The sequence below is a fragment of the Vanellus vanellus genome (genome assembly GCF_965231255.1).
Source record: "Vanellus vanellus genome assembly, chromosome: 2".
NCBI classification, from domain to species: Eukaryota; Metazoa; Chordata; class Aves; order Charadriiformes; family Charadriidae; genus Vanellus; species Vanellus vanellus.
Window position 1 is genome coordinate 52,599,477 of NC_138906.1, and position 26,054 is coordinate 52,625,530.

The 26,054-nt window shown below is 38.2% G+C and overlaps 1 protein-coding gene across 1 annotated transcript in view; it reads right to left on the bottom strand.

Moving 5' to 3' along the window:
- Positions 1-26,054, bottom strand: part of CNTNAP2 (contactin associated protein 2) — a gene marked incomplete at both ends in the record, with an annotated part of 1,160,915 nt that overhangs the window by 155,669 nt on the left and 979,192 nt on the right. Inside the window, one exon of the mRNA XM_082479539.1 lies at positions 23,525-23,652. Coding sequence (XP_082335665.1) covers positions 23,525-23,652 — 128 coding nt within the window. The remainder of the gene's footprint in view (positions 1-23,524; positions 23,653-26,054) is intronic.

The following is a 26,054-nucleotide window of genomic DNA, read 5'->3' on the forward strand; positions in this document are numbered from 1 at the left end:
GTTGCTACACTAGAGAGACAAAAAATCTGTCTTCTCTTGTTACCCTTCTCAATCCAAACTAATCCCTTCAAGTTTTCTAGAGAGCAAAAAATTTGCTTATAAAATTAAATCTACTGGATTCTGAATATGCTGAATGACCATCAGTTTGTAGGCCTATATAATGTATATTTATTCCAAATCAGTTGACTGTAAAACTTAACTCGAAATTAAATTTATGGTATTAATAGTTATACAATTTTAAATGTCCTCTAGAATAAGCAGAAAAGCTATAGCTGTTAAAATATATCACTCTAATATCTTGCCAAAAAAGCTCTGAGTTGCATGCAGAACTAAATTATATGCTCCATCTTGTAAATCTGAGCCCTATTAAAATAACTGAGCACTTCTGCAGTGGTGTGATCTGATGCTGTGATCCTGAGAGAGTCCAGCAAATGAAAGCCAGCTCACAATTTGGGAGGGAAGGGGGGCTTTTATCAGAAACATATGCACCTAAAAACTGTGGATTTGGTATTTATTTGGTATTTGGCATTGTGATAGACAGCAGCAAACAAATGCCTCTGGACAATATTAGAAGGTATTATAAAATACAGACAATATTTGAGTCGTTGCCTTCTAAATAAGATTCAATATTAAGGGCTTAGTCCATTGCAATTATCAAGGTTTCAGGAAAAAAATTATCATCACATAAGCCTGTAATTAAGCCTAATTAATTCTGGACAAGGATGGGCCCAGCACACAGTTCTGTGCTTTGATCAACTAACATCTAAAACTCCTACACTATTTTTTAAAGGAAGGGTGTTAGTTCACACATCTAAGTGAAATGTTGGAAGGAGGAAGCCTGTGTTCTGCCTACTGTTCTTTCCCTCCTTTCATTTTCTAACTTTTTGTGTGGCCCTCTTACAGCTGAGAGCTAAACCCCTGGCAGAGGTTTTTAAAACCAGGGTTGAATTCAACAGTGACTTTCCTCCTCTCTTATTACCTGCTCTTCTCATACACAAATTAAGTCAGGGTTTCTTAGGCTTTTCACAGCAAAGAAAGACTAAGAGGAAGTCTTGCTGGTGAGTATTCTTCTTCCTCGGTTTATTTGCAGGGACCACATTTTCCATGATAGCTACATTCATGTGCCTTCCCATCTGTGACCACTTTGGCAGCTGCTGGCTATTAGCAACAATAAAAATATTTGATGGGAGAAACACTTAGAAAATTTTTAGCCCAGTAGTAGTCGGTTTCTGAAGGGAAGAAAGGAGTCAGTACCATGCCATAGCTCGGTCTTCTCTGAACTATCAGTATTCGGAGACCCCATCTTCACCCACTGACCAAATCAGAGCTTAGCAGTCTTAGAAAGGCTGAGCAGTTACATTCTGTGTTATCAAGTCTCATGACATCCACGGTGTACCAGGGGGTACTCAGCGACTATATTTAGTATATTTAGCTTCGAAGTCTCAGTTCTGGCCATTGTGAAATTGCAATAATTTCTCTGCCACTATAATTGCAAGGAAATTAAAGTTAAGAACTCGGAAATAAGAACTTCTAAAGATCCCCTCCAAAAAAACACCAAATGGAAAGTGTTTCACATTCACTAATTTTACAAATCATGAGAATTCAACTCAGTGTTACATTTTTTGGCATTCAGATAATTAAACCTGAGGTCTTACAGTGTTATTTAGACTATGTCTATGCTCTATCCTCACTTTCTGAATAGTAACTGATTACTTTTTGCATGGAAATATACTGCATGATCAGGTCAGTGGTATATTTCCAAGAGTTTGCTCAGCCAGTCTTTGACCTTTGTGTCTAATTGGTATCAATGAGGAATTCCTGACTCTGGAACAGTCATGACAAACTGCTCACTAAAAAGATGCAAAATTTTATTACCTAAAATAATTCCACATTACAAATAATTTCAAACATATTTGTGATTCTGATGTCAGTATCCTCCCCCAGGGAGAAGGTGGGGGAAGAAAAGATGGTTTGAACAGAACCTCAAAGTATTCCTGAGCAGCGCAGAGCCAAATGGATAGAATTGTTCAGTTTCTAATCAACATTTTTTTTCATTTCTTTATTTCCGTTTTTTTTTTTTTTTTAAATTGTACCAGGTCCTGAACTCACTTTCTCGCATCTTTTAGAGAATACCATTTCCTAATTTTGTTTGCAGTATTATGTAGAACTGATGGACGCATTCTCAGGATATAGTGGCTCTTGGTAAGAGATGAAAGCTTTTATTCTGAACTCTCCACTTGACAGTCTTTAGATACTCTCCTCATATCTGACAACCAGCAAGGTTTCGATGGATCTTTAGTTCCATCTCTCAAAACCATAAGCAAGCTATACTCTGGTGAAATGAGAAAAGAACAGTGGGGATGCTCAAAGAAATTATAATACTTGCTTTCTCCAGGTGGCTCAAACAATGATCTATTTCTTCACTACATGTCTGAGCCTGCAACAAATATACCACTTCCTGGCTATGAAGTTGTTTGCAATATATTAGATGGGTTCCAAATCCCATTTGATATTCATAAGCTCACATAAACATCTTATTGTAATTCCCAAACTGTTTTTTTCCCAGAAGCCTTCGATAAGGACAGTGCTGCTATTTTCTTTCATTATGTGGAATGATAGACTTTCACAAATTAGAATTAAAATTAGAGTTTGTGGTCATTCTTTGCAATGCATGCATTTAAATTACGATGACAACAATATCAAATTGTTTACTGCTGAGGATGGTAATTAAGCATATGCACAAAAGCAATAACATTTAAGCATGTTAACAGCTTTAAGAACAGCAGCTTCCCAACCTGTGTTTTGATCTATTAAGATTAAAATTGTATTCCAAGTTCCAATTTTAAATTTCATTATCTAATTATGCCTAGTTTATTATTAACATGAGCAAAACAAAGTGCAAATTGCCCAAAGCTCAGTATCTAGGAGGTTTTGATTCAACCCATTCAAGTGCTAATGCAACTACTTAACCCAAAGGCTTTGGTGAGGAAGTGCAAGGGCAGCACCAAAAAGAACTAGAGTTGGATGCTGTGGACAGTAACCCCATGTCCTTTGCCAGGGCACGTCCTTAAACAGATCCCAGAAACATCCTAAACCGTCAGACATCAGTATTCACCCAAGAAAACACAAAATGGTGTATTGTACTTCTGTTCTCTCAAAAAGAGTATTCATTCATTCCAATCATTCTTACACAGCTCCCATTATCTACCCTTAATTTTTGTAACCAGGACATGTATTCTACAGTGTCAGTGGCAAGCCAGTTCTCCTCTAGTGAGAGGCATGTTCTGGTTATTTTGGCTGTGATCTGTTAAAGACACAAAGAAAAGAGAAAAGAAACCACCACACCATTATAGTACAGAATAAACAAACGCTTAAACTTAACTACGTATCACCGAAGAGATGTATAAAATTTACCGACTGACTCTGCAAGCGGATGACATCATGTTGGTTCTGATGACTTTCACTGAAGTGCAAAGAAGTACACTGCTACAGTGGCACAAACGATACACATCAGAGTTCTCCCTTTGAAATGGCTGTCTGGAACATGCAAACTATTCCTCTCTGAAATACCACAAGAACAGAGGGAACAGACTCTCTTTCAATTGCAGACTCGATCTGTTCATGGGTTATATAATGATACTGCATGCTGCCGAACAAAGAATCGACGTGACCCACTGAATGTCAAAATATACACTTATGTGCATACGTTGTCTTCAGAGGAAAATAGATACAGCACATCTTTCTAGGTCTGGCCTTTGTTTCACACCACAGTTGCAATGAGGAGGCAATTGAGGAATCCGCATCCTACATCCGATTATAAGCTTTTGTGCAACATAGTCAGAACTGACTAAGGCATCATAATCCGACTCTGTTTTTTTTAGGATGCAATGAGCTGAGACAGCAATGTGACAGTCTCCCAAGAGATGCTAATGTTCACGAAGTTTCCAAAAATTGTTAGGGAACATTGATAATTAACAAAGTTGAATTCAAAATATTATTCTTAGCATTAAGAAAAAAAAAATCATTCTAGGACCACGGAGTTTCTGGTCGTTATCAGACTTAAGCAACAGATTTCACTGGCCATTTAATAACGACCCTTGCCTTAACCTTAGAAGACGACAAAATCTTCGAACTCCTCAGTTACACAGTAGGAACATCGGAGCAATCATTGTTGCCTGCGTACGAACAAAGCGCCCTCTTCAGTTATGCCAGCTCCTTACAGGTGAGTTAAACATAAGCGACGTATGTTTTAAATACCTTGATTTCCTTGAATGTTACTCACTTCTATTCATTGAAAGTGAATATTAAATATTGTTATGCATCATCAGATCACCTTTGCATACATAGCATATTGTCTTGTGATGTTTAAAAATATAAATCTTTTAAACTACATTAATAAAAAGTGGGTTTTTCCTTGTTTAGGAGTAATGCATCTGCCTGTTCACTGCATTTGAATTGAAAAAGAAAAATAGCATTGTCAGCAGGAACAGCAGAGAACGGTAACCTGGTGCTTAATTGGGATCATATATTCATAGTGGGATTACTAAATAAATTGCTCATTTAAAGCTATTGCACTATTTCTGATAGGTCACTAGAAAAAGAGAGATTGATTTGTTTTCTTTTTTTTTTTTTCAAATTAAAATAAGAGTAAGCATCAAGAGCTAGCTCATGTCACAGAACTAATATGAACTGAATAGGTCATTTGGAGCTAAAAAGATACTCCACCTTTGCAAAAATTCTACTTTTATCTCTATTAGGAATATCACTAAATGACCAAAGAAAAGTTGTGGGCACACAGGACAAGGACTATATTTTTATTATATATATGGTACTGCTACTTTACTAAAAAATAATTAGAATAATATTAATACTATCACTTCACGAAATCATGACATTCTATTTTAGATTATGGCATGTGAACATTTACTTAATGTTAAAAATCTCCATTAAATGCTCTGCTGTACTGGTTCCAATATCATTACCTCCAAGCTACTCAATTTGGGATGACTTCACGTGTATGTATTTAGATATAGAAGTTAAGAAGGTCAGGTTGGACGGAGCTTTGAGTAACCTGGTCTAGTGGAAGGTGTCCCTGCCCATGGCAGGGGGGTTGGAAGTACATGATCTTTAAGGTCCCTTCCAACCTAAACCATTCTATGATTCTAAGAATAGCTGCATCATGCCACACTAAAGGTCCATCCAGCTTTGCATCTTTCTTCTGCTCAGGACAATGGTGGATGCCTAGGGAAAACTACAAGGCTAGGACAAGCAGATAGTAATACTCCCTGTGATATTTTCAGAACACTCAAGACCTGTACCTCAAACACTCTGCGATCCAAAAGTGTCAATATATTTAATAACCCTGGGTATGGTTTTCCCGCTTGAATTTGTCAGTCCCTTTGCAAACCATGTAAAACCCTAGCATCTGTAGTGTCCTGTGCCAAGCAGTTCTCACGACTACTTACTATTGTCTGAGGAAGTATTTCTGCAGTCACCTTTATTAAGGGTTACCAAAAATTAAAAGATGCTTGCAGAAAGAGTAGTGTTCATCTGTAGTAAAACTACAGTTTGGGCAATTACAACCTACCTTACTAAATTTCCCTACTAACTTCATGATGCTCATCTGGTTTGAGTTCTCCATATACTGTTGAACTTCATATTCTATAGCACTGTAAATCAACAGCAAGTAAACTTGTATATATTTAAAAAATAGCTTCAGGGTACTTTGGGATCAAAACTACAGCTACTGTATTGCTAACAGTCTAGAAACCTCATCAGCTGCATTATGGTGAATATACTTTATATTTCTATCTTATAATTCATATTGAACTTGAGAATAGCATCCTATGCCATTAATAATTCCACTGAAGAAAATAATTTATGAATTAAGGCAAAACTCACTGGATTTGATTATCAGAAGAATTTCCATGGCATGCAGAGTGTTAGTGAGCAGGCATTTGCCCCCCTGCTTCTCTGCATGGCTGTGGTCAGATTGGGAAGCACTGGGGTCAGTACAAGGAAGGATTCAAATGGGCTGCAGGCAGAGAGAGGGAAGCAGGCAGGGGTGCAAAATGTCGTGGCTCTCTTATTGTTTACCATGAATATATACAGCAAAATAAAATGTTTCTTGCAAATGGGTGGAGTTACTTCTTTTTCAAAGGTACCATGACTCTTTCGTATGTCTGGGCCTGCTACAGAGGCAGAGCAACAAACCTCAATACCTCCTTAAGGATAGGTTATTAAATAATGTCTAAGGATTCAGCACTAGTATGACCAGGAATATATGTCACTGGGAAACCTTCATGCTTCGTATTAGAGGGAGTCCTATGACTCTGGGTCCAGGGAGGGCTACAACCTACAGCCCTTCTGTGAACTAAATCTTTGTCATCTTCTTTTCAACTACTTGGGTTCTCCCCAAGCATCCTCATAAATTCCATCAAGCTCCTAGTGTCTGGGATTTTTAAAAATGTGAATTCAGCTTTCAGTTTGGTGATAAGTATTAGCAAACTTAACTTGAGCTTAATGGTGTTTTTCATCTAGTAATGGCTATTTGAGTTCCCCTAGGAGCTCTTCTCCATCTATGTTTTCAAAGCTCATATCTCTTTTGGCTGCCTTCGTGTCACGAACAGTGTTTTCTCTGTTCATTTACGGACTGCTGTGCAAAAAGCAGCCTCCAGAAATGGCTGGTGTGCAGCATATCGTAGCCTACAAATCTGATACAAAAAGATACCATTAAACCTTTTAAAAGCTACAGGCAGCCCTGCTATTCGAATCTGCTCCTTGCAGAAACAATCCGATGGTCTTCAAACTAAGAAGTTAAAGGTCCACAGTGCTACCCGATGTTAATGGGTAGATATTTCCTATTGCCTACTTGATTACCCTTACTGGGCACCAGCATGTGATACTAGTGCTACTTACACTGGTGACCACAGAAATATCAGTTGGGAGGAGGCACAGCAGGGTGACAGGTAAGGCAAGGGAGTGCATAAAGCAAGCGTCATTCAAAGCCTCTCATTTAAAGGGCCAAACTGGTTCGTGTTCAGAGAATGCAGGGTGGATTCGGAAGGCTATGGCCCCCTTACTGCATGAGAGCTGCGCGCAGCACAGACCCTCGTGGTGACAGGGTACTGCCCCAAAGGCTGGAGACCTGCAGAAGGCACCGTTGCAAGGGCTCCACTTGCTGATCCCACTGCCTGCTGTCTCACCTCCAAGGACGATCTGTGCCTAAAAGCTGCAGGAGAGCTCTTATTGTTCAATTTATTTCAGTATGTGTGATAATTTAATTTCCCGTCAAATATAACAGGAGTATGCGTATTTGTCCTAGCTATTTCTACCCACAATGTGTGTTTATTTATTTCCCACTCAGCTATCTGTCTTTAATTAGTTCCTCAGCTGAGTACTTCAAGCTGCGCTGTGCATGTCTGGAATGTTTCTTGTTTTACTAATGAATTTAATTTCAGGAAGCTCCTTGATCATAGCCCAGTCACTATGAACTACTGACTCTTCATGTGTAAATAAAAAGGGAGAGATGTGGAGAGCCCCAGGCTTGCTTTCTGTGATAAGCGATGATGTTTACTTGCCTAAGTCTCTTCAAGAGAGTGAGGAACAAGGTGGAGAGAAAAATCGACAGCATAAACCACCATTTCTCTACAGATCTCAAGGGAAAGGTCTAGTCTAATCATTCTTCCTACCATGCATACTTAATACAGTCAGCAGAGCAGAATCCCTGGAGCCCAGAAAAATAAATTTTGCAGGTGGACTCTGGAAACATCTGAATGTTATTTATGAATAATTTTGCTTTTTACATATTGAGCTTGCAGAGGAAAAATATTTGTGTGGCAAAATGTGGAGTAATTTCCTTATTTTCATGCATGGTATTGCATAGAATAAGGCTGATATGAATTGAGGCTGATAACCTTACATGTTACATTTTCTTTCAACATCAAAAAGTATTTGTTGGAGGCGGGATGCTCTCTTGTTTTGTCCTGATAAAATCACTAAGCACATAGGTCAATTCGTATTGGTTTTTTATCTTTCTTGGTTTGGCGTTTTTGCTCATTTATTTTTGGATGTGAGTGGAGATTACTAGCCCAAGACCTCAATCTAGCAGTAGCTCTGTTGCTAATTATAAAGGAATGGAAATGCTTGAGATGGTCCTGAGTTCAATTCTAACCTTGGCCATGTAGAAGCACAATGGTTATCTTTTAGCATCTGAGTAACCCGAACGGAATGAAGGACTGGTCAGATTTCTGTACAAGAATGGATCTGGTACTTGGGAAAGTCTATCAGGATGATTAGTGAATGGAACACATTTTAAAAGAAAAAAAAAAAAAAAAGAAGAGTTTGGCTAGGTTAGTTTAGATAAAACATTGAGAAGAGACAAGATGACACTTCATGAATACATATTGGAAGCACTGATTAGGAAATAAGATGTATTTAAGCAAAAGATTAGTACACTTACAAGATCAAACAGATATAGATTAGACTTTTCAGTGGTGCCCAGTGACAGGACAAGGGGCAACAGGCACAAACTGGAACACGGGAATTCACTCTCAACATGAGGAAAAACTTCTTTACTTTGAGGGTAACAGAGCACTGGCACAGGCTGCCCAGAGAGGTTGTGGAGTTTCCTTCTCTGGAGCTATTCAAAACCCGCCTGGATGCAATCCTGTCTAACCTGCTCTAGGTGAACCTGCTTTGGCAGGGGGATTGGGCTAGATGATCTCCTAAGGTCGCTTCCAACCCCTACCACTCCATGATTCTGTGACACGAATTGTTGATTACAAATTAGAAGTTGTTTTCTATCTAGCTGAGGAGTGACACACTGAAATACTTTTGCAGACAGAAGACTTACTTGATAGGATTTTGGTATGTTTATGGAAGTGATTCCAGGACAATTGATGGAGAAAGGCAATGCAGCTCATGATATATGTCCTTAGGTCTCTGGTTTGCTAGGATGTCCACAGGAGGTTGAAAAGAGATTGGATTACTGTTTACAATATACATTGTATTGCTTCCACACTACTGAGGATCAGGAAGGAACTGGTGTTATTTTTGTGTTGATATTCAATTCCTCTGAACACTGTAGATTTGTGATTGCCAGACAGACACAAATGAAACATGCTGGTCTCTCAGCTGCTTGGCTATGTGGTTGGCAGCAGTTAGAGAGAACTGCCATACCTGGAAATACATCTTCTGTGCTGGTTGGGCTACTGCATCAGCAGTAGCTACCTCTTAGCAGGGTTGTCCTTTACAACCCAGGAGAAGGAAAGGACTGACTTATAGATCTTGATTCATGAAAAGCAATCAGCATGTGATCTCGGCCCTTTTTCCGATTCATGTGTCTTTAACAAATATTTGGGGACCAAAGCATGTGACTTATGAGCAGAGTCTGAGGGAAACGGGTTTACTTATCTTGACAAAGGCTCGGAGGGGACCTAATTGCTGTCTTCACTGCCTGATGGGTAATTCTAGAGGAGACAAATCCAGTCTGTTCTCAGAGGTGCCAAAGCAAAAAAATCAAGAGACAACAGTCACAAATTGCAACACAGAAAATTCCCACTGAATATAAGGAAAATATTTTCACAATTAGAGTGGTTAAGCACTGGAACAGGTTGCTCAGAGACACAGCAGAAACTACATGCTCAGATATTTTCATAAAATGAAAAGAAAAGGCCCTAAGCAACCTGATTTGTGTTTGAAGTTAGTCCTGCTTTGAGCAGGAGACTGGACTAAATGACTTCCATAGGTCCCTTCCAACCTAAATTAACTTACGATTCTAAGCCTTATTCCTCCAGCTGAACTTAGAAGCACTTGAAAATATCTTACATTTTATGGTCTTTAAGCATTTAATGTCTTGCTCTGGTGAGAAGGATGTAAACCAATTTGCAACAATAGCATAAAATGTGTTTGTTTTTTTTTTTTCTGTGTCATCATCCAACAGATTTTCTGACTGGAAGGTGGCATATTCTCTGTTTTTTGAAATATTGCTTCATTGTTGTGTTTGATATCGTTGGATTCTATATGTCCTCTTCAAACAACTGGCAGTTTTGCCCACCCCCCCCCTTGGAAAATATTTTCAGAACAATGCAAAAGAATTTTGTCAAATAAAGGCTAAAAAGAGAAAGAACTACAATAATGCAAGTATACACATTATCATTATCTAAAGATTCAAACTGTTCATGGATTAAAGCAAAACCTCAACAAAACACTATTTCGTTCTTGTTGCCATGGGACATTTTTAACAAGTTGCTAACAATGACACAGCTATCTCTTGAACGTAAAGCTTCAGATGCTGGTTTCCATTTTTCTCAAATCCTGCCTATTGCTTTAAGCATCTTAATTTTATTTGGTTGTATCTTGGACTACTACAGATTTTCTGAGACTGGGATAGCTGCAATGGACTGTATGATAATAATATTTTTACTTAATAGCTCACTGTCCTTATGGGATCCCAAAGTTACCTTATGGTTTTTTCACTGAAAGGGTTATTAAACATTGGAATAGGCTGCCCAGAGAGGTGGTGGATTCACCATCCCTGGAGGTGTTTAAGAAAAGGGTAGACGAGGTGCTTAGGGACATGGTTTAGGAGTGGTGGTGTTTTTATCAGGGTAGGTTAATGGTTGGACTTGATGATCTTAAAGGTCCCTTCCAACCTCACTGATTCTATGATTCTATGGTATTTCAGAGAACAATCAGATTAGCCACCTGAAATACAGTGTGTGTACAGAGAACAGGAGAGAGCTCTCTCTGCATGGTGATATACAGAGGTAAACTTAAGAGCATGGATCGATAGAACATCAGTTAATCATGTTATAATTTAAGCAGAACTGAAGCTACTGCAAGAATGTTTATTTTTAGGTTACAAAAGCGAAAGCTCACGAGCCTCGATCTCAGCATAGGGATTTAGTTCGCGTTTGAAGAAAGGAAAGGAGGAGTGTCCCTCCCACGAAGCAAATATTTCATTTTGTTACAAATTTTCTAAAAAGATCTTGTCATTTTTACAAAACACTGAAGCTTTTGAAAGTTCTGAAAGAAACTGAAAGTTTGTTGAAATGTTTCACTAAATGTAACTACAGTAAGATAATTGTTTTGAAAATTTTACTCTGATTTGGACATTTTAAGAAGTCTTTTAGTTCAAAACTGATTTATTTATGAAATATAATTTAACAGTGATTAAAAGGCTCTTTTGTAAAATTTTGAAAGTCAAAGTCACAATGATGTCCTACCATCAATGCGAATTGGGCTTGATAACTAATGTGTTCTGTTTAGAATGACTTCTGTTGGTTTTCAGTGTTCATATGGCAATGTTTTTTGAGAATTTTCTCTCCTTTAGGGATGGGAAATTAAAGTATTTCTTGGGAAAATCCCCTCTCTACCATGTTTTTGGAGCATCTTAACTTTCCTGGAACATATCCTGCCAACTATTGAATTTACTTCTGCCTGCACCTGAAATATGAAGATACGATAACAGTTCATAACTTGTTTTAAATTTAACCTTATTATAGCAAATCTAAAATAAATGATAGTCACGTGAATGGGACACAGATACATGAACTGTGTTGTGTAGCTAATGATTGATTTACACTGATTTAGTTCCTCAGTTTTCAAAAGCAAAACTATTTGCAGTGATAAGGCAAAAGTTTTCCATCTGCATGAATTCAGGAAACCAGGGGTACATAATAAAATATAGATACTACGTGTATGTTGGAAATTGATTAGTGAACGGAAAGGCTGAAAAAAGATTTTGAAACCATAAGTCACCTGTGCCTCTCTTTCCATAACCGCTTGGTTGAAAGCTGTTCTCATGAAAAATATTGCTCCTCTGAACTAGACCAAATCAGATGTGCAGATGGTTCTTCACAAATGAGAGTTGAAATACAGGCATATAAAAATGTTAGAATCTGCTGCTTAATATTGTAAAGCTGAAAGCTTCATGATTCTACAAGCTTAGCTAAGACTTTCGAAGTACAGATTACTGTAAGCTCCTAACAGCAAATGAATAGAACTGCCTTCAATTGCTTTAATGAGAAAAAAAAAATACAGTTTTGTGAAGTAAAGAATTTTCCACTCATCTCCTTTTAATTCTATCTGAGCTGATTCAAAGTTAACACCTTGACTAAAATTATCAGCACTTTCAAATTTCTTCCTTTTTTGCCTTAAAGAACCAAGTAGGCACCTCACAGAAGATAAGTTTTTAGCACAGAAAAGAGGAAGAATGAAGAGGAATTACATCTTTCCTCTGAAAACTGCTCTCTAAATATTGAATTTATGGCACTTCACAGGTTGCAACTTTAATTTAGAACCCAGCATATTCAAAGCCAGAAATATAATAGTGCAAGTTTTCCGTGGCATCATCAATGGAAAAGGGACTAAGTAGGCAATTCCTCATATTTCTCTTACAGTTTTCTAGCCCTTTCCCCCCACATTTGCAAGAAGACAAAGGTCAGAAAAAAGCATTAAAAATGCATCAGAGAAAAGAAATGGGAGGTTAATTCTGCACACTGTATCTATTTTACTTCTCTCAAGTAGTCATACTCCCTTTACCAGCTCAGACTTCTAATCACTTGCCCAAAATTTTCACTTTACCCGTGAAAAGTCGTATTCCCTTCACCCAGTTAAGACTTCTAATCGCTTGCCCAAAATGCACAATTTTGCAATCTTGTGTTAATAGGTACTAAAGCTGTTCCTTTGGGGACCACACCACAGATCTACATAAAAATCTAGAACGACCTGCTTCTTCGAGAGAGAAGGATCAGGACATATTCCTTAGAACACCCTGGTAAGCACTGAGTGGGATGTGATATACACTCCAAATACTGTGCATATACATGTAACAGGACTTGATGACAAGAATGTTTTGAACAGAAGCTGTCAGAATTCAGCCCTACAATTAAAGGATGGGGAGAGGAGCCTGCAGGATAAGAAATCATTATGAAGTGCAGCTGTGGTTGTGGGATACATACCTAACCTTCCCTTTTATTCAAGCTTTGGATAGAAAAAGTTCAGCAATTACAAAACCTTGTATTAAGGCATAATTAGAGTTAACTTGGTTCCCTAGTACAGAGATCAATGGTGCAAGTTTAACAAGCATCAAAGGTCCCCAACTACTTCTTCTTTATTAGTTTCTCCATCTTGGTGGTTGGGCATTTCTTAGTGTTACTGAATTACTTTGTGTTTTGTGCCAGGTGTTGGGTGCTGCGAGGTTAGACAAGCTCCTTTACAACTGGATATCCTCCATCCTGCTGCCACTCACTCATCTATGTCTAAATGAGACTGAATTTGCATAACTTACACACAGCGATGAATGAGACTGACCTCACTGTACCTCACTTTCAATCATTTTCTGCCTTTTCCTGCTCTTTCTGTTCTCTAAATGTCAGTCTGTGCTGCAGAAAGACGCAGGCCAAACGTATTAAAGTGAGAAAGAGTTCCACCTAAAAAATGAATACAGATAATTTTCTCCATTTTATACCTCATTTCTGAGATTTTTCAGGCTTCTGGGGTGAAATGTAAAGGTGATCATAAATTTGTGCATGTAATTGACAGGATTCCAGCAACTTCTCATTCCCCAGTGTAGTCTCAGCTTCCCCATGTTCCTTATTGCTTTACTGACATCTTCTCCTGACTTCTCTATACACCATGGGAATTGTTTCATCTTTTCATTCTTGGATTTTGTACCCTGCACAATTGCTTTTCTTACTGTGCTATAGGTAATTGGTAAGATACTAATATGCATTACAATCACATAGATGGTAACATGTTTGAAATTATAATTAAAGCATAACTTTAACAGGATTTGAGTTTAATATGAACAGCTACTGTATGTCATCTATCAGACTAACAGTTCTTTGCTTAAATTCCCTAGGAATTTAGAGACAATACTTTACTTGAAATGCTCCAGATACTTCTTCTTTGCATTAAAGAAGATAAAATTAACCTGTAATATAATCATAATGATGAGGGGAATTTGAATAAAATTAGCTCTTAATTTCATGTGAATTCTATATCTCTGAAACATAAAGCTCATAACTCCCCTATGGAGTTCCACCATTTTTTTCTTTTACGATCGGTTGGAGAATTGATCATGGGCATTGATTACCATATGTTTTCATTACTTCAGGAAATATATAAAGAGAGTAAAATTTATTAGTGCTTTGAAATTCAAATTAACTGCCTTCTGTAGTTTATACCAACATACACATTTCACAGAATCATGGAGTTTTCAGAGTCGGAAGGGACCTCTAGAGATCATCTAGTCCAACTCCCCTGCTAAAGCAGGGTTGCCCAGAGCACAGTACTCAGGACTGCATCCAGGCGGGTCTTGAAAATCTCCAGAGAAGGGGACTCCACAACCTCCCTGGGCAGCCTGTGCCAGTGCTCCATCACCCTCACCGTAAAGAACTGTTTCCGTGTGTTTGAACGGAACTTCCCGTGTTCTAACTTGGGCCCATTGCCCCTCGTCCTGTTACTTGGAACCACTGAAAAGAGCCTGGCTCCATCCTCCTTCAACCCACCCTTTAGATACTTGTAAGCATTAATAAGGTCTCCCCTCAGCCTTCTCTTCTCCAGGCTAAAGAGTCCCAGCTCTCTCAGCCTTTCCTCATAAGGCAGATGCTCCAAGCCCTTAATCATCTTAGTTGCCCTTCGCTGGACTCTCTCCAGCAGCTCCCTGTCCCTCTTGAACTGGGGAGCCCAAAACTGGGCACAGTATTCCAGTTGTGGCCTCACCAGTGCAGAGTAGAGGGGGAAACATTTAGGTAGAATTGAATGCATGCGAGAATTAATTAATAGTAGGCAGGTCCATTCCTATCTTAAACCAGGTAAGATGTAAACCAGACAGCGTCAGAGACATTTCATGATGAACCTGAGAAGTGTGGAGATGTAAATTGTGGAACTGTGTTATTCCTCATACTTACATTCAATATATGTGTAAAACAGATGTGACTTTCATTTTAAAAGACAGTAAAGAGTGCACAGAAAAAGTGACTGGAAGGAAAGTATACAGCAAAGATGACAAGGACTAAATGTATTTGCCCTCAAAAGAGATACTCAGATCATACTGCTTTCTTGCCCTTAAGGAAAAGTCTCCAGCAACATAAATTGTATTCATAATGAAAATATACACTAAATGACAGTGTAATCTATAACACTTTCATACACCACCAGGTATGGGCAAAAGTGGCATAATTCTCACTCTTCTGAACCAAACACTCAGTCTCTACCAGACCTTGGCAAAGTTTGAAAAGGATTAAAAACAGGGGGTCAAACTACATCAAGAGTCAATGCTTGCTGTTAAAAGGATCTCTCTTCTGTATGTTCTAACAAGATCAGTCCCATATAAAGGTTTTCTTTTTTTTTTTTTTTTTTACTTTGGGTTACTGACTTGCATATGGCACAACCTGTACGGGGCACTGGTTTTCCCAATATGCCAAAATAATATTTTTAACTCTACTTTTCCTTTAATCTCTTGCACTATTTGCAGGCATCTTGCTGCTTCAGTCAGGCATAAAAAGACATGTCCTTCTAGAACGATAGTTAATTTTTATGTGGTCTATATTTTTTCCTGCTCTGTGAGATGAGTAACGCTCGTGGGTAGGGTTTGCTTTCAGAAAGAAAACAGAACAAAACCTGACAGTCAGTGGGATACCTTAGGGAATATTCATATATGACCTGTGTGTCAGTATGATTTATGTTAAAACTGGGCCACTTTACAAGTATTTATTCCATGAATACACTTGTATGCAAAATTTGAACTGAAAGAGAATTTTATGGCCATGTTATAAACCTAAGAAAAAGGTAGAAATGTTGACAGCTTATACTGAATGCATAAACACAGAAATCATTAATCTTACCAATTCCTCATTGGGTTTCTGAGATTATATAAAATGAACATTACATGCAGGGTGTTATGTAGAAAGAGGTCTCAATGAACCTTATAGTGCTTGAGAGACTATTTCTTCCCAATTTTCTAGGCCAAAATGTCTCCATTGTACAAACACAAAGGAGCAGGAGCAAAGTATCCAGAATGACAAGCTCAGATTAAGTATTATCACAAAGAAAGAAAATACTTTTTGGAACTTAAATAATTTCAGCCATGCATGCTCAAATGCTGTTCGCATTGCCTACCACTCCCCATCTCCCAAACCTCAAGATAACTCCAAGCTGATCTGCAATTCCAGAAATACTAGGTCTTCTCATTTTGGTATTGTTCACCATGGATCATCTAAAGTAGAGCTTATCTTGTTGAAAAGTTACATAACAGTAACTTATAAACTAAACTCAAAGGTTTCTGATTTATGACATCAGAGAATCACTTTTGATTGCAATTATAGCGCTTCTGAGAATTGGTTGGAACGAAAAAGGATGACAAAACTACTAGCCAAAAAGCCAGCACTTGGAGCATGAGCACTTTGCTGCTTAGGAAGGATATGAGAACATGTGTAATATAAGCCACAAGAGGACATACTCTTTCCACCTTTAAATCTCCGCATATTTCAGCACAAGAGAGAAATGTCCTAAATTCATGTGGACAATGGAGATTTTCCAGCTTGCATTTTCAGGACAGACCAAGTTTTATTCACATGGCCAGAAATGGCCTATACTTGTCAGAGACAACCAGCTGTGGCCTAAGATTTCTTGGGAGGTGAGAAAAGGAAGAGTTCTTTTAGAAACATAAAGGCACTGCAGGAGGGCATTCCAGCACTGCTGCTGTTGAAAACATTTCTGCACAAATACTAAAATAAATTCTAGTTAAACTTAACAATAAAAGCAAATTATGCAGTATGAAACTGAGTTAAAGGTGAAGAGAACGAGATATACTTAGCTATGGGAAACGACATTATTTAAATCAGATATTAAACAACCGTAAAAGAGTGGATTTGTTCAATTAGCAAGTTTTAGGATGACCCAGTGGGTCATTCTTTCCTCTTGCATCTCTGAGGAAAGCAACTGCACATGAAGAATGATCGCAGCAATTTGGTTGACTGAACTGGATGATCCCTAACCAAATTGTAAGTGAACACTTATTTTATCACCTTCAACAAAATCCACTGAAAGAAATCAAATGAGTGCGAAAGAGTACTTCTTGGTTGTTAGGCTGCTCTTATTGAAAGGAAACTTTTCTTTCTCCTGTTTTGCTGGTGGCATCGGAATGACTGTGGCAAACAGTGAGCACAATGTCCTGATGTTCTTTGGATGATTCTGTATTCCACTTGAATTGCACAATGTAGAACAGATAAAGACATGCCGGGGTAATAGCTGTGGAAATTCAGCAGATAAATTTTTATGTTTACTAAAGACAGCTACAGTTACTTGGGAAAAAAGTTAAACTCTTAGATGGATGAAGTTTTTCCTTGTATTTCCCTACCGAACTTATCACAATTAATTGGAAAGCCATCAGAAATTCATAAAAAATAAACGTATATACATATATCTAGAAATACAAGCAAACAATAGGGAAATATAGAAAAATCTAGAGATTTTGATTAGTTTTCTAACCTGAGTAGCAGAGAAGTAATTAACACCTCAAATGGGAATTGTCTAAATTTCAGGTTTGTAATCCCATCACACAAGCTTCCAGTGGAATCATTGCTTCAGCAGTTTCAACTCCCAAATTTTAGTATTTTTCACATCTAATTACACATTTAAGAGGCCAACTGCAATCACTCAAGCTTGATGTTTTTTTTTTTTTTGGGGGGGGGGGGGGGGATATAATTGATATTAATTTTTAGTTTCTACAGTGTTTTCACTTCCAGTAACCTGTAAAAAAATTCACTATATTACTGGTGCGTTGTCTAAAATACAGTAGGAGTAAATTGCTTCTATTGAAATTCCAGTTCAATCTTTTACCAATTCAAATTGGTTTGTTACTGGAATACTCTCCAGCTTACCTTACCTATGCATGTAACAGCAACACCACTGCTGGTCTGACTGATTCAACATTGAGTATCCTACTAGAGAATTGACCTTGTTCATAGGTTTAATGTATAACTGAAAACTGTACTGTAAGGTAGTGCTATTTTTTTTCGGAAACTCAGGTAGTACCATTGAAATACAAGTTCAAGATGTTGAAAGTGTCCTCAATTTGGAATGTAATGAAAATGGACTAAGGATGCGTATGAAACAGTAAATTTCATTTTCATGACAACTAACAGTTATGAGTCACAAACCTGCACATGTGATACTTAAGAAGTACTTAAGGAATATAAAAACACACCTTACCAAGAATACCAGCCTGTGAGCACTGATCCTGGCTATGTCCATCTTAGATATTTATAGCGTGGTTTTAATACAAATCCAGAGTCACAAAAAAATGCCCACGTCCACACCCTTGTCTGATTAAATAGGCCAACCCTACTAAAACATTCTAAAAGGTACTAAAACATTCTAAAAGGAAGTACAAGAGTAAAGCCAAAAGTGATATTTAGAAACAAACAAAGCATGAAAGGGGTAATGATGAGCCATGGTAAAAATCACTGAATAAAAGAACTCAAGGTATTTACCCCCGAGAACACACAGGCACAGTCACACACATGCACAAACAAAAACAATGCACTGATTGAAGAACCAAGTTTTGATTTGTTCTTGAATTTCTGTCATCTGTCAAGGAGACTTTTTTGTTTGTCACTGCAGATCCTACATGAACAGTGCTGATACTGGACTTCATAAAAGCTTAGCTTTGAGACAACCACAGTCAATGCAGCTGCTTCCTCCTCCACATTTTAAAGATTAAAGGTAATAGAAGTAAAATGCAAAAAATGATTCATGGCTCAGAAACTGAACTCCTACTGGGAGGGTAAAAACTGTACACCAGAGGAAATAATATAAATCTGAGCTGTGTAAAAAACATCTCCCCCTTGAATACTGTCTTTGCTATAGTGGGACAAAAGGAAAATGGACTCAAGGAGAAAGGCAAATCTAGAGCAGAATAGTCAGCTTGTTCCCCTCTGGGCTTACAAAGAGCAGACCTGAATCAAAATACTCGGAAGTCCTTGGGAAAAAGATACTCTTCGCAGGTTACAAATATAGGAGCTTTGAGAACACCAGTATTTTTCTAATGGGAATGAAAAGAAAGTTTTGAAAAGGTGCCAAAAGTCACAGAAGTAATTTTGATTCAATATGATTATTGATGAAATCTCTGTAGCAATAGCCCCAACATAGTAAGCTAAGCTCTTCATTTTGGTTTCAGAAGAAATTATCAGATCCATTTTTGCAGCCTTGATCTACTATCTCAGGCTGAGAGACGGAAAAAAACCAAACCCAACATGCTTGTGTCCCTCTCTAAAGGGAGAAGGCTCGAGGTGTCCCTTTGCATTACAGTGGATTAACATAAAGAGATGGACAAGGTCTTTCTATTACTGGCTGGACAAGGTCAAATGCAGCAGGGCTGAGGAGTCCAGGTGCTATTGCACTAGTATTAATACAACTGTAATAGGTCTGTAAAAGGATTTTAATCAGTGTCTCAAAGATACCTGAAGAGTAAAGCTGATTAATCAGTGGTTCTATGTTGGCCCTTTTTTCTAGATCCTGCATAGAACACATTCACTTGAGAAAAACAAGAGTAGTTTCCTTCTACAATATTACTATGGAGTCTTAGGACTGCTGAATGTCAAAGTCACATAGATACATGTTTTCCCTGTTCCCATTTTTAATTCCAGTTCAGCTTAGAGGATCTTGAGAATCTGATGATAAACTGTTTTTGCCATTCTGTAACAACAATGTTCATATAGCAGTGGCCAGGAAGGACAGCTTTGCTTTAAGTCTTGGTAGACTTGACATTTGTTCAAAATCCTTGCTTGTTCTTTGGATGCAATACAATGCCAAAAAACTCACTGAATCCACATTCTGGTTATGCACCTGTTCCCCATAAAATTGGATAAGTCTGTTCTCTTCATAAGTCACCACTTAGAAAAGTCATGAAATATTTAGAAAGAATTGCTGAGCACTAAAATAGAAAATGGTAAAGAGTCATCCTGGATATTTTATACAAGGTACAAGACAGGCCCCAGGCAAGATTTATGGGATTTTTGCCACAACGACCAGATGAGTCTTCATCATTCTGGTAGAATACAGCAGCTTAAGCAGATCATTAGAGGGGTAATAAAGGCCTTTTTTGCTGACTGCTTCTCAGGATGCAAATAGTGGTTTGTGAGGTGCAATTAAATACGAAAAATACTTCTGGATCACAAAGATGGATAATCATGCATGGACAAGTTTTCCGATTTTATTTCCAACAATAGCCACCATCCAAGCTTGCCAAGAGCAGCCTTTATCAGGTCATATATCAGGGGAATAGAAAATGAAATTGTCGTTTGTGGGACAAAAATAAAAATCTATTTTTCTGAAAGAAGAATTTAGTGATTTTTGCAATATGAGAACAATTAAAATTCTGCAATAACATTCCTAGTGTTCCCTGGTTTGTGTCAAATGAATGGCACCGAGATGAACGTTTTTCAGATTTTCTTTGGTCAGTCAATAATGTAGAAATGGTTAATTGATTAATTGATTCTTTAAGAATCTTTGCTTTCTTTAATTCTCCTTGCCCTCGAACAGCAAGCTTTTATCTATCTGTTCTTACGGGCTGCAAAGGCCGGCAGCTCTGCTGTACTCTTACAGCTCTCAGGTACAGCTGTGACTGAGCCTAGGTGACATGTTAGTGTCTCTAGGTGTTATACAGAAGTAGCTATGAAGTGTGTCGCAAATTATACTGTAATTCTGATGTGCAACTATGGCCCCTCATGTGCTGCAAAATATCACTGGAGTATGGGTTGATACAACACATGCCATGGACAACCCTCAGGGCAATATGAGATAAGTTGTCACAGTACTGACAGGATCTACAACCACAATGAGAAATCCCTCTAAATAGGCAAATTTTTATTTGACTGATTAGGAGCTCCTACCTTTTCCACCTTCCTTCCAACCAGACCTTTGCCAGGCTTCATACCTCTAACTGAATTTCATTTACCACCTTCAAAATGCATACAACGATAACTACATAAAAAACACATGCAACTGACCTTGTGCTGTGATGAGAATCAACATTGTTAGTATTTATAATGTTGGGTTTGATGCATTTAATAGACCAAAAATGGTTCTTCCCATTGGAAGAGAAGCACATTTTGAAATTTTGGAATTTTCCCCAGGACAGAAACCTTGTTTTCCACAAGCTCTAATCCATGGTGAGACAGTACTGGTCTGGGGTACAGCAGCTGTTATATATGGTCAAGAAAGAATACGAAGGAGAATGCTTAGTAAATGCACTGGGAATATAAAATGGGAGCTTTTACTAACTGCAAAGGACGGGGGTGTATTATTATCTCCTGTGAGAAAACTTATACCAGCTTTTTGACAATAATATATGGTCATGAATGTAAATTCAAATTTATTCATAGGCAAAGATTTTTAAAAACTACAAGTCATATCTATAAAGTTCAAACAGAAAACTCAATTAATCAGGATGTGAGGAATACATCTGTTCAGTTTCCCAAATAGCTGTGTCACTCAGTCACACTCTAATAAAGGCTACTATCTGTTCAAATGTGGTTCCATTTATACTAATATTTAGAAAGGGCTCACACTTTAGAGACTGATATTTCTAGCAGCACTCAGATTCAGGATATGAGGAATACAGTGCAAGAAAGATGCTACTCATTATTTCTTAGTCATCAGTTGTAAGAGCCAATTAAAAAACTGTTTGTCAAACATAGCTGAGAAACAAACAAACACAAACTGACCTGTGATAGTCAAACATCATAAATCACAAGCACCAAATAAGGGATGCGAAAGTTTAAAAACATCCTATGGTATTTGTTTCTACTCCTTAGGCATCAGATTCATTAACAAAAGCCAGAGGGATCATTTGCACAACCCAGAAACACCACAAACAGAAAAAGAGGCTAAGTACATTCAGTTGTGTCACTGAGCGATGACCTACAGTTTTGAGTCACTGGACTGGGACCCCAAAAACTCTGTCTTGTACTTGTCCTGCTGGATGACTCGGAGTACGCTATTTCCTTTCAGTTGGGATTCATTACTTTAGCTTAACGCAGGGATAATTATACTGATTTCCTTTGTAAAGCACATAGAAACATGCAGATGGAAAGCATGTAGCTGTAAAGGGGCAGAGGAGGAAGGACAAAGTGTACTCATCTGTGTCGTGTCATGTTAGACGCTGGTTAGAACCAGGTTGTTCAACCTGCATGTGCTATGCCCACCCATTCAATATTTCCACACCACTGCAATCTCATAGGCATTTGTATTCCTTACAGACCATGCAAATATTAGTTATGGTAAATTAAATCAGGCAACATTTCCTTACTGCACCTCTTGTAACAGAATGGTCTTCAGATATGGAGGACAAGTATAACTTGTGTGCCAACTGCACAGAGTTTAACTTTTTGAAGCATGACTTAAAGGGGCCTTAAGCCATTGCTCTGCCTTAGGTGGTGAATTTCACCTTTGGAAAACAGATTGAAGGAAGAATACAATCCTCCTTGCTGCATTCCAACTTTTTTGTGCATGTGAACTGGAAATTTATCCATTATACCAATTTACTCTGTCACCTGGTAATCAAACTTGAGGAGGTATACCTCCTATCAACACTCAGCCTGGAAATCCAAGACTACTACAAAAAACTCACTATGTTTCACATGGAAACATCTAGCTCTAATATCATTAACACTTGATAACAATCTTGTCAAACTTTACACCTGTAAACAGAGTTTACAGTGATAAGTCTTGCCATTATGCTACTATTTATATCCCATAAGCATAGTTTACAGTAATATGCATAGCAATGTTGACGACACTGACAAGAGGACTCCACAGAAGCACAGATGTTGAGATGTTCTTAGGCAATCTGTATTGCTGTTTATATCTACATAAACTTAGCTGAATAATGTTACCACATCTACCATAAAATAAAGACAAATATCCATATTTTAAATGCAAAGATAAGCCATTATATCTGCAGTTTTGTAGGAAAAAAAATCTCAAGTCACATCATACTTTCATACGTCTCTAAGTAGACAGCCACTTCTCTAAATTTGCATGGTGTCGTGGTTTGGCCTCAGCCCGTCCCAAAAGAACCACGCAGCCGCTCGCTCGACTCACACGGCCGTGGGAAAAATCGGCAGAAAAAGGCAAAACTCGTGGGTTGAAATAGTGTAACTTAACAGAACAGCCAAAGGGAAGAAGAAAGAAAAAAAAAACAATAACACCGATAAAGGAGTATAAGAACGCAATTACAGTACCGCCGCGCAGCGACCGGACCCGCACCGGCGTGACCCGCACCGCCGCAGCCCGCCCCCGACTGGCGACTGCCCCCCTCTCCCCGGCTAGCGCCTTTTATAGCGGGGCACGGGTCACGTGGGACGGGATACCTGCCTCCCCTGCCGGCTCCGTGGGGAAATTAACCCCATCCTTGCCGGAACCAGGACAATGGGGTGTCTACAAAGTTACCAATTTCCACTTTAGTTCGCTTTCTACCCAGAACTCGGTGGAAGAAAATCAGCCAACTTACGATCTCCTTGGCAACGCACGGGACCCACAGATATCTTGGCTTCAGACCCAGGCCGGTCAACATCTCCAACCACTACTTGACTCACTGGTAGGTGCTCTTTGTACGACAACATCCCAGTGTCTTTTCTCCTGAATTGCAGAGAGTGAGAGAAGAAAAAAAAGAAAAAAACATTTGTGACATAAATTAAAATAATTTCCTTGATCATTATCATTGTGCAATGACCTAAGCACCAGAAGAATAAGTACGCAACGCTTATACCAGTACAGTGTTACCGTCTAAAAACCTGTCTTAAATGACATCAGTGTTAGCAATAACGCTGCCTGTTTACTGGAAAACAGATGGATAGCAGCTACTGTCACCCAGGAACACAGTCAGAGTAGCAGCTTGCTTTGTGGCCAGTCCTGGATTCAGCTGGGCTTGTGCGAGTCTCCTTGCTTTCCAGACTGACCAGCTCCATGCTACTGGGTAACACGTTGTTGTTGATCTCCTTGTTGATGTCTTCTGAGAGGGGAAAAAAATTCCTAATGCTTCTTAGAAGTTTATCTTTTTTTGCTGTAGTTGCTGCCAGTTATTGTCGTAACGATATGACATCTGCATACCAAGGAAACGGTGCTTCTTTTATATTTAACATTTTTAGTATCAAAAAAAAGAACTTAAAGACTAATTATCTGAAAAGGCTTGTCATCTTAGCCCTGCCATTTCTAACACTGAGTGCCTAAGTCCAAAAAATCTAAACTTGTAAATCTACCACAAGTATGCAGCTCAAACCCCTTTTTAGTTAGTAAGATGACGAAAATTCAATTTATAGTCATGTCTAAAAGCTCCACATTTCAACTGCAGTGAGTAAGCTGGCGCCTTTTTCACACCTAGACCAAATCACTATGCACAGTTACAATATTTTTCCTTTATCATTTCAAGAGTTGAATCCAGCTGGCATGGTAAGTGCTGTTTCTTCCAAACAGAAAATAAAATAAACCAAATTTAATTAGGTACCTTATCTCTTAGGTGCTTTTCCTTTTCTTTCTATTTTTTTTAATTTTTTTTGACATAAATACATGGAACACCAAAAATATATGCACTACACATAGTGTTAGGACTATACTTTTTGACACAAAAGAAAGTAAGAGGAAGCAAAATAAATCCATTTATTTCTCTCTCTTTTTTTTCCCCTTTCTTTTTAGCTGTACCTTGCAATGTGATTGAGTATCTAAAGCAAGCAACTTTTTGATCTAAAAATCAATTCCTTTATTCAAAAGTACCATAGAATGAAGGATGAATTCAGGATCTGGAAAAGTTACTGAACCACACAGTATGACTATAACTGGGAACTTGTAAGTATTTCAGGAAACCAAAAGTCTTTTTCATCTCTAATTTGGATGACTCCGTGATCTGACTCATTCGATTGTTAACAACTGGGAAGCATAGAAGGGATCTGCAAGATCTCTGATAATGCTCAGAGTTTTTCAGTAGCTTCTAGTAGTGTCTCCAGTCATCATCCTCGCTGGGTCCTTCTGAAGTGATGGAAGGCAAAATACATTCTTTTTAAAAGAATGACAACTAGAGTAATGAATAAATGACCATCACATTTTCAAATGACGGCTCATTGGAACTTGTGTCTGTGATGAAGAGAGTAATTAAAGACTTAGTTAGTAGAGTTTTTTCAAATAGTAGATGACTGTTTTCCTTAATCTGTATATTATTCCCCTTCAGAGCACTTGCCTTTCCCAGTGGGCCCTTTGTATTGCTGAGATCATTCTCTCTCTGTGGTTAGACACAGCTATATCAGGTGCTGTGTTCCTGAGGCTGCTATAGGGGACTACTAGAGAGGAAGGAGAACAGAGATGAGTAACCCTCACAGGCCACTTCTGCAGATTGTGCAAGGTTGTAGCATACTGCTTTTCATCCACGGATTGCAATGCCCTTTACAAAGGGATCATATTCATCAATTTGGAGACAGGCGATATAAGAAAAGGGAGATTAAGGGACTTTCCCTTTAAGAAAGGAGTGGATAAAAAAGCCAGGTATGTAGACCTAATCTTCCATCTCCACTAAAGACCTGTATCCATGGGACCCACTCCCTTCTAATAGAGGATAAATGTAGGTCATCACTTTATTCTTTCTGAGATTTTCCTCTGAGACTGGCTCTCTCTGCTGATTGCTACTCTTTCAAAGAATGCTTTAAAGATAGACGTGTCAATTTAAAATAAAGAATTCTTCAAAGAGCGGTAAAAAGAAAACTATTGGCATTTCTCTTCTTTCCTTCCTCTCTCACAAAAAGAGCTAATATTTCAGCTCCAAATAAGGATGTCAAAGGGCAGCCCTTTGCCTGTCACCAATAGCTTTCACCTCCTTTAAAGGAAATAAAAAGAAGCAGTAACAATTTTCTCCCTCTTTACTGATCATGTTTCTACTCATTTTAATATTTTATTTATGCATTTAGTGATACGGTCACTTTAAAGCTGTTGCCATGACAATAAAACTAAATGTTAAGAGTTCTTTTCAGAAATAGCCTTATTTTCTGATAGTCGCT